The sequence below is a fragment of the Hemicordylus capensis genome, chromosome 1 (genome assembly GCF_027244095.1).
Source record: "Hemicordylus capensis ecotype Gifberg chromosome 1, rHemCap1.1.pri, whole genome shotgun sequence".
NCBI classification, from domain to species: domain Eukaryota; kingdom Metazoa; phylum Chordata; class Lepidosauria; order Squamata; family Cordylidae; genus Hemicordylus; species Hemicordylus capensis.
The window spans coordinates 348,811,710-348,822,070 of NC_069657.1; the positions used below are offsets into that span (position 1 = coordinate 348,811,710).

Below are 10,361 nucleotides of genomic sequence, written 5' to 3' on the forward strand. Positions count from 1 at the left end.
TTGATTGATTGATTGATTGATTTCTATACTGCCCTTCCAAAAATGGCTCAGGGCAATTTACACAGAGAAATAATAAATTAATAAGATGGATCCCTGTCCTCAAAGGGCTCACAATCTAAAAAGAAACATAAGATAGACACCAGCAACAGTCACTGGAGGTACTGTGCTGGTGGTGGGTAGGGCCAGTTATTCTCCCCCTGCTAAATAAAGAGAATCACCACATTAAAAGGTGCCTCTTTGCCAAGTTAGCAGGGGTTGCTAATTAATTTCCTTTAAGAAAATCTGAGTTCTACTTTTATGAGGAGAGAAAATCTCTCTCTATCCCTTCCTATCATTCACAATTTTACAAACCTCTATCATGTTCCCCTTAGGTTATCTTTTTTTTCTAATCTTAAAAGTCCTCATGCACTTTAGCCTTTTTTCATGGCAGTTTTTCCATCATTGCTTCTGCTCTTTTCCATGTAGGAATTCCCTGAAGATCTGCTGTTCTTAGCAGAGGCCCCGCTAGCCCTTGAGAAATTGTGCAAGGCCCCTTTAAGGAGCCATGGTTTTCCTAGTAAAAGGGCAGGGCCACTTAACCCTGCCTGGGCAGCAGCCATAGGAACTGGCAGTCTACTGCAGAATGTTGCTGAAGCAATATCCACCATGTTTTCCTGCTCAGTGCTAGCCAAGGTTCTGACTCTGGCCCAAAGAGCCGTTTGACGTTTATTGCTCTCCTAGATGCCTTCCTTGGTGGAGATCCTGGCTTGGCTTGGAACAGGAAACTAACCATGGTTGCCATTCTATCTATACTAACTGTTTTCATTAACCATGGTTAGCTCCAAATCATAATTTGTAATCATGGTTAGAAGTGTTCTGCACAAAGTGTAGCTTGAGCTAATTATGGCCAGCTCAGAACATTAAAAGAAGGGCGGGATTTACACATGTGATGAGCACATGCAAGCTTGTGGTTGGCCTCCCAGTCCACTAACTATGGTTAGAAGATCAGGCAACATTAAATATGCACCGATCTTAAGAGGCCACTATGGTTTCATAACTTTTAACATGTCTGAATTTTAACATTATTGCTGAAACCAGTCTCCATGTATGTATAAAACAGCAGACTACCATCACATCTTGCATCTGATTAAATATCTCAGATTTTCCTGCTCACGCTGAAAAATCTGAAAGGTTTCCAGCAAATAGCTGAAGCTGAAAATAGTCAGACTTTTTTTTTTCAAGTCAGAGAGTGGGAGGACAATCTATTTTCAGAAAGAAATTCATTTTTGTTCATTATATGCAAACCAAAAAATGATCAAATGATAATGATAATTTTTTAGAAATATGTTCTGATAATTAATGGCATTCTTTGTGGATGCAATTGCATATGTATTAGTTCATGGAGAAAAATCCGAATGTGTCCAGTGACATTAAATTAGCTTTTTAAAAAAAACTGTAGGAGAAAACCTCTCCAATATCTACAGTACACATTTTAAAAGCTAGCTAGAAGTCCCCTTTTGATTTATCTTTCAAGAAAGAAACAGGGATTTTTGTCTTAGGACTGTCTACTTGATAAAAGATGTTTATTGTTTGATTATCTGCCTTGATTGATTGATTGATTGATTAGGTGATTGATTGAAATTAAATAAATGTGCATACTTTCCAAACATCAGTATAGGTGCCTTTTTAGAATATTGAAATATTTTTATTTGTTTGTTTATTTATCAAATTTGTATACCACCCCAAACTTTTGTCTCTGGGCGGATCTCCTTATGTTAATCTCATCTCCTTATGTTAATTAATTCATCTCCTTATGTTAACATTACTTCCAATGTAATAAACAAAAGCTATCATTAGTCATCAGAATGCAAGGTCATGCTTAATATATTATTTTTCATTTCATATTATAATAATACATCAAAATAACTTCCCAAAATAAACAAGTCATATCTTTAATTCACAGTACTACAGAGAGCATTTCCTTTGCCTCCACATTTTCATAATTATGCATTTAATATAATCAGTTTTTTTCACAACTGCATTAGACAATGTACAGCCCTTATTGGTTTGGGCCCTGGATATCTGAGGGACTGCCTGCTCCCAAGGGTTTCTGCCCGCTTGACAAGGTCATCGGAGTGGGCTCTGCTCCATGTGCCGGCGATGAGGGAGGCTCAGCTGTCATGCTCGCGGAACAGGGCCTTCTCAGTTATTGCCCCCAGACTTTGGAATGAGTTCCCAGTGGGCATCTGCTCCTCAGTCTCCATCACAGTTTTTAGAAAGTAAGTGACATCTTGGCTTTTTACTCTGGCTTTTATGTGAGTGTTGTTTTTGTTGCTTCTGCTGCTCTGTATTTTATGGTCTCATTGTGTGCGTATATAAAACGTTTAATTAGATTTGTATTTTTATATTCCAATTTAATATTCTTATTGTATAACTGTTTTATTGTTTTAGATTGTTCTAAATGTTTTGTAAACCACCTTTAGATTGTTTTAATGAAAGGTGGTATACAAATCTAACAATCAATAAATAAAAGTGGCGGGATACCTCAAAATGTGGCCGGCAAGGATAGGCAAGTAAACCCTTTGCAGAATCCTTTATATGCTACCCTTAAAAGCAAGTGCCCACAAATGTAAGTCATGTGGACTCTTTCATTCCCTGACTCTGTTGCCACCGGGTCATTCCTCCTGGTACAAGTCTACAGTAGATGTTCTTGTATAAAAGATCTGACGAGTCAAAACGAGCTTTACGGCTTTCCTAAACCAACGGTAGGAAAACACATAAATCAAGGGGTTGCAGGCAGAATTAAAGTAAGCAAACCAAATAAGAACATCAAATACAATGGGTGGGGTAATGAAATCTAGTACACTGTCCACCATGGTGTCTACAGTGAAGGGCAACCAGCACAAGAGGTAGATACCTACAGCTATCCCTAGTGTTTTAGCAGCTTTCCTTTCTCTCCTTGTTGGTCCTAACTGATGCTCAGACCCGCTTCTCTTATTCATGTTGTTTATCTGTTTGGCTTGTCTAGATGCCACAATAAATATCTTGACATACAATCCTATCATTATGAGACAGGGGAAAAAGAAGACTGGGAAGTTTATCCAGCCCCAAAGTTTGTTGAACAGCAGCTGGCAGCTGCCAATGCAGGGCATGTCCTGCAAGAACTGACCTAACCCTTCCTCAACGGTTTTACTATAAAGGAAGATGGAAGTGTAAACCACTGGCACCCCCCAGCCCATTGCTATATAGATGCAAGCAACTCGAATGGTGAACTTTGTTGGGTAGAGCAAAGGGTCACAGATTGCACAATGGCGGTCAATGGATATAAAGCAAAGGTGGAATATGGAAGACAAGCAAAACACCGTATCCAGAAAGGTGTGGAGGCGGCAAAAGCTATCGCCAAAGTACCAGCAGCTCTCCACAGAGCGGATAGTGCTAAAGGGCAGCACTGTTAGACCCAGGAGGAGATCTGCCAGGGCAAGGGAGAGTAACAAGAAATTAGTAGGTGTGTGAAGTACTTTGAAGTGGAAGACCGAAATTATCACCAGCAGGTTCCCCAGTACTGTGAGCAGCATGCCCATGGCACCGAAGCAGTAGATGGCTAGCTGGACTCCAAAGGGATGTCGGGTTCTGTAGCAGGAGCCATTTACCTCAAAGCACAGCAGGGCCGGGGTCGCAACTTGCAGAACCGAGCTCATTCTTCTTTACCATCTGTCATTCTTTGCATCAGTCTGCATTGGTTTTTGGGTTTTAATTGTTATTTGTGTTTGATCTTAATGTAAACCGTCCTGAGCCAATTGAATGAATAAATAAACAAACAAAGCCATTGCCAATCTTTCTTCTTTATCTGAAAAATATTAAAGTTAATTAGTATAAAGAGAGAGTGATGCCTGTGAAAAGATCGTTGCAGGCAGCCTGTCTGTATAATCTGGTTGAAGGAACACTGCTGAAGTTGGACACACTGACCTAGGCAAGTGAGGGGGGTACTAGGCACAGCTTGGTGTTGTTCCATTGGTTTCATGCACAAAACCACAGAGCTTTCTTCTTGATTAAAGACGCTGTAGTAGTCACCGAATGGCGCAGTCTGAAATGACTTGCCTAGCAAGCATGAGGTTCCTGATTTGAATCCCTGCTGGTACCTTTATCGGGCAGCAGCGATATAGGAAGATGCTGAAAGCGATGCCGTGTGTAAACCCATTCTCATTTTGGGTGGTACAGAGTTAGAATTACGTGAAATCTCCCCATCAGGAGAGCACCTCACTGTATTCTCCAGCAAGCATCAGAATCAGGGGGAGATAGGGTACTCTGAACCTACAGGATCAAGGGGACATATCACACCCCAACTGTATTTATCCCCACAGTCACCAACAGGTCCCAGGTATACCCAGGTATAGATCTATACACATGCACAGTTATTTATATATTCAGTGCATGTACAGTAGTATAATTTCCTTCTATATCCTGCATTTGAGGGGGTCTGTGCCCAAGTTCACTATTAAAATGAATGCATGTACAGTCAGTCACAAAAATGTGTACAGACACCTGTAGAACTAAAGGAAAGGGGTTATTTGCTTGAATAACAACTTGTTTATTAGTTATGAAAAATCTTATTTTTCTCACACTTGCCAAGAATAACTTTGTTTTTTCTCATTTGAGATTTTTAACAAAATGTAGAATTGAATTGCTTTCTTCACTTCCAATTAATGCAGAAATATGTACAGGAGATATATATTTCTTATATTGACTAGATACTGCAACCTGAATAAAAACTTTTGTGGGATTGAGACTAAAGATTTCGCAAATAAACCCTCAGTTTTTGACCTACTGGTCTGATGCAATTGTTTAAATATTAAACTACTACTTTACAAAGCAAATATTCCAGTTGTTGGTTTTTTAATACAGCAACATTAGTATTTGTAATAATGGGAATTTCCAAGTTTGGTATTTTTTTTAGGTCCAGTATCTGTAGCCTTCTGACAGTCAGCAAAACAGATTTTTAGTAAATACATTAGTGAAATGCATGTAGAATTAGTATAGAAATTTCAGTTTTGATCATATAAATGCCAAAAGTAAAATATGAGCACAGTTTCTTGTGTGTGGGCTGAGACAGACAGACAGACAGACACAAAACATACATGAAGATTACCTGCTGGTGTCTCCTGTTATTACCTTTCAGAGTATTCTATATCTGGGGAGCAGGAAGTCAACCAACACCTTATATAATCTAGCTGGAAAAACAGTCCCCTCTAATGAATAGTGAATTTGAAGGTGTGGACAATAATGTTCAGCAGCAACGTTGCTTGTTTACCAAAGCCCTGTAGCATGTATGCTCATTACTCAATTTGCCTTTTTAGGGCGAATAGCTGAGTCACAAATTGCCAGTACGTAGTCTCCCCACATTATGATGTTGTCATCTGTAAACTTTTCACTATGTTCCCCTTACCTTTTGGTCTAAATAACGCCCTTTTGTCATTTCTACCTCTGCACGAAAAGCTACAGTGCAAAACTCTTTAGACTTTTCTGCATTTTCTTTTGAGGCATTTTCACCTTTATTTCTACATTACTTTTCTGCAGAATGCTAGACATTGCTTCCTTTTGTTTTTTTTAACATATCAACAGAATGCTGTAACCCTGGATGAAGACAGAGGAATGGAGGAGGAAACTGAGACGGACTGAAATGGAGCAAATCTAGATTCAAGTTCCTGCTCTCTGGTGCAAACTGGGTGACTCTGGATAAGTCACAGGCTGGCATGATGGGCAACCCCCATTGATGTTAAAGAGCCCCTGGGGCTGCTGCACAAGTGGAAAGGCAGCAGCCCTGACAGTGTAGTGTGAAGGGCTGCTGCAGAATGACTTGACCACTTTTGTGTGGCGTTCCTTCAATTGGAAACAATGGAAGCAACACTGCATGGCTGTCCAGAAGTGGTTTTAAATCATTCCACAGCAGCCCGCCTTTGGAGCTGCCTTTCAAGTTGCACAGCAGCCCCTGTGGGTCCCTACTGCTCGTCATCTTGGCCTTCATCTCTCAGCCTAACCTAACTCACAAAGCTGATGTGAAGCTAACATAGGATATCCCCATATACAGTGCCCCAAGCTTCTTGGAGGAAGGGTGAGATAATAATAACAACCCTGCTGGATCAGGCTCAAGACCTATCTGATCCATCATCCTGTTTCACACCAGATGCCTCTGGGGAGCCCACAGGCAAGAGTTGAGGGCATGCCCTTTTGCTTGCTGTTGCTCACCTGCAACTGATATTCAGAGGCATCTTGCTTCTGAGGCTGGAGGTGGCCTATAGCCAGCAGACACGTAGCCATTGACCACACCTTGTTTACAGGGGCGTATCTAGGGTAGGGCAGGCAGGGCACGTGCCCCGGGCGCCACTTGAAGGGGGCGCCATTTTGTAAAATTAAAAAAAAATTTTTAAATGGCTGCCAAAAACAAAATGGCCACCGTGCATGCTCAAATGGCCTCTGTGAGGCCCTAGGTCATGCCAGGCATTGTAGAGGCCATCTGAGCATGTGCGGTGGCCATTTTGTTTTCAGTGGCCTTTTTAAAAAAAAAGATTATTTTTAAAAATGGCCACCGCACATGCTCAAATGGTACCTGCAAGGCCCTAGAGGCCAGTGGTGGGAGGGGGAACATTTGCAACTGCCTCCCATAGCCTTTAGGAAGCCCCACCAAAGGGACTACAGGTAAAAAAAAATTTAAAAATTAATATAATATAAGACACTGTACACATATTCAGATTGGCACTATTTACAGAGAATCAGGGCTTGTGAATACTGAGCTGACGCTTATGACCTAGGATTGTATTCATTTGCTCTTACTTTGTGAGTTAAATGTGATGTCTTGCTAATATGGCTATTAATGGTGAGTTTGTCTTTGAATCAGTGTGAAATCCTTAATATTAAGGCCCAGTGGGAGTTTCTTGCTCTCTTTCTCTCATTTTAACCGTCTTTCTGAAATACTAGAATATATTCCAAGCAGTGACACAGTTTACTCTGCATATCCTTTAATTATTTACAGAGTATCTGGGAAAAGTCAAATTCTCCATTGATTTTTAAAACTTATGTAATGGTGATGCTACAATGCATAGCAGAGAATTAGACAGGCACTTCTGTTTAGTTTTCCAAGTACACCTCCAGATAGTATTTGGGTATTTCATGAGCCCCAGCATACTGAAATTTGTAGTTTTCCAGCATTTTTTGGTCTGGCTAAGTCCACTGCTAAATAGTTTTTGAAATATTAAAAGATTAACGAGCTTGACTTGTATTTTTCAGCTGATATTATGGTAAAGTTATTTGAAAGATGGGTGTCAGATGCTTGGACAGGGGGTGCAATTTCAGTGCTTGCCCTAGGCGCTATTTTCTCTAGATATGCCTCTGCTTGTTTATCAAGGGGTGGTTGTATATTTCCCATCCAAGACGCTTCCTGTGATACTTCCTGAGCACGGCCCTTCACCTCTCTTGCCTTGGCCATCATAGAGGAATTAAGGCCAGACTGCAAATTTTGTAAGGCTGATGCTAATTTATCTGTATGCATATCCCGCTGCATGGGCTCCTGTGTGTCCATATTGGTATCAGATTAATCATCAGCATGTTTTGTCAACAGCTTTGCTGCTCTCTGTGCCATTATTAGTGGCTTTTCGATATCCTTAAAGGCTGCTATGATCTCATGTAGTTTTTCCAGGTCATGTATATGAGAATAGTTACCTTTATTCAGTACGTTTAGGCAAGGGTCAAAGGTCTCTCTTTGCCTGGTATCGGAAGTCTGCAGGTTAGTATTTTCTTTGGCAGTAGGCCAGTATGACTCAGTTGTTTCGGCCACCTGATCTTAAGGTCACAGAGTGATTACTCCTTCTGGTCTCTGAACTGGACTTAACTCCTTTTTTGACACAGAGGGAGACAGGAATTGCCTTTAAAGACTCTAGGAGAAAAGATCTGAAAACCAGCCAAATAATCATGCATTCAGTGGAGCATAGATGGAATTACAGGGCACTCGAAGGTAAGTAGTAATCTCTTATAGATGAAGGTCAATTGGCCACAAGGGTAGTGGAGTAGTTTGCTTAAAGAGTCCATCACCATTTTCTGGCTCACCCAAAGATTTCTGTTCAGTCTTTTCATAGCTTTAAAAAGCTCCACCTGTTTGTTTTGCAGGCACCAAGAATTATTAGAACATAAGAACAGGGCTGCTGGATCAGCACCAAGACCTATGTGGTCCAGCATCCTGTTTCCCACAGTGGCCCATCAGATGCCTCTGAGAAGCCCACAGGCAAAAGATGAGGGCACGCTCTCTCTCCTGCTGTTGCTCCCCTGCAACTGGTATTCAGAGGCATCTTACCTCTGAAGCTGGAGATGGTCTATAGCTACCAAACTAGTAGCCACTGATAGACCTGTCCTCCATGAATTGGTTTGCTTTAATCCATTATCTAGGGAAGCATTTCTCAGAGACTCACCCCGCTTGTCTGGGGCTGGAAGCTTTACTGACTTGTCTATAATGTGGGCTTTTCCTTGCTGCAAGGTCAGGGCTCTTTCTTGTTCAGGAAAACTTTCTACAAAAGCATCAAAAGCTTTCGTTAATCCATCTACCTTGCCCTCAATTTTATGGAGGTTTTTTCCCCCTAGCAAAATGGTCACTGTTTGTGCTGTAAGTAGTGTCTGTTCTGCTAATATTTCTGAAGTAAGTACAGGAGAACTAGGTATATCTTGCATATCACCCTGGAAAAGAGGAGTCTTCTGGTGCTAACTCTCTGCCAGCAATACCAGTTTGTTGTTTCTGCTCCAGTTTGGATTAATGGTTCAGCTTCCAGTGCAGCATACCAGTGCAGCATACCTGCTGATAGTAGGAAATGGAACTGTAACATTCTCCATTTCCTTTCCTGTTAATAATTGGTGTACCTTTTAATTGCTTTCCTGATTTGACTGCTCCCTGCTCAGGGGATGTGTGCAATCGCTTTTTTGATGCCATTTGTACTTTTAAAGATTTTTCAGCTTAAACTTCTGAAAGCTTGGGGGGAGTCACTGATCCAAGGCTGTTGGCTCACCACCCAGCAGTCCAATCTTTGCCGTACCACCGTACAAAATAAAACAATTCCATGCTACTAATTCTGCTTTGTAGCACCATAAAATAAACCTCCAAAATTCCACCAAAGGGACATCAGTCTAGGGAGGACTTGAGCCAGGCGACTACTGCGTCGCCATCTTGGGCTCCTCCCAAGAGATCCCCATATATCGTGCCCCGAGGTTCTTGGAGGAAGGATGGGATCCAAATTGGGTACAGGAGGCTTGCTTAGATACTGGCTAGGCAAACAGGATGAATAGCTACTGAGGCTGCGGAATGGCCACCACATGGATAACAAAGTGTAAAGATAAAGCTTGTAGAAATAGTTGTAATGCTAGAAGGGAATACTGGTCAGAGGCTCTTAATTCAATTGCTGATGAACAGCCAGGGTTTAAACAGGCTTGATCTGTTCTTATTCTTGCCCATTTAATTCACCAATACACTATGGTGAAAAGTTTACAGATTTATTTGGCTTTACAGCAACTTTTATTCCATGTATAAGAAGCATTTATGGGAGAAACTAGAATTTGCTAGGTCTGACTTCTTCTTCTTCTTCTTCTTCTTCTTCTTATTATTATTATCGTCGTCGTCGTCATCGTCATCTACATTTTATATCCCGCTCTTCCTCCAAGGAGCCCAGAGCAGTGTACTACATACTTAAGTTTCTCCTCACAACAACCCTGTGAAGTAGGTTAGGCTGAGAGAGAAGTGACTGGCCCAGAGTCACCCAGCAAACATCATGGCTGAATGGGAATTTGAACTCGGGTCTCCCAGGTCTTAGTCCAGCACTCTAACCACTACACCACACTGGCTCCAATTGCAGACTTAGAACTCTGCTTTGTGCAGAGGGTTTCACAAGCTCATAGGATGGTAAGAGTCACATGGGAGTTAACGGAGATTCAGATTTTCTTCTGACTCCCACATATGGAAAACAAGGATGACACTTTGGATTTAATATCAACAACTAAAATAGTAGAGTTGTGGAGCACGTTAAAGAGTAGCCTGATTTATATTTGGGGTTTAAAAAAACATGTTTTGCATTGGGCTTTTGGGACAAATTCAGATTCTCAGTAAAGCCTTGCAGTAAATCCATGGTAAAGCCCGCTGTCTGGAAATGCTCTCTGCAATGCACCACAGTAGCCGGGGTGGTGTAAAATAGATGGCAGGCCTATTGTGCAAGTGTGCTATGGCCTGGCTAGGTTCATAGGAGAAAGAGCCAGAAGAAGGGGCTGCTGGGGTGAAATAGTGAGGAAGGGGAAGTGAAATAATGAGGAGAGTCCAGTCAATAGGCATTTACTGACATAGGCCCCTATCCAAAAGA

General features: G+C 41.4%; 1 protein-coding gene across 1 annotated transcript; it reads right to left on the bottom strand.

Annotated features, from left to right (window-relative positions):
• Positions 1–2,654: 2,654 nt before the first annotated feature.
• On the bottom strand, positions 2,655–3,677 carry TAAR5 (trace amine associated receptor 5). The gene has a single exon (XM_053283656.1). It carries the CDS (start codon positions 3,675–3,677, stop codon positions 2,655–2,657), a length of 1,023 nt encoding a protein of 340 aa, XP_053139631.1.
• Positions 3,678–10,361: the final 6,684 nt, after the last annotated feature.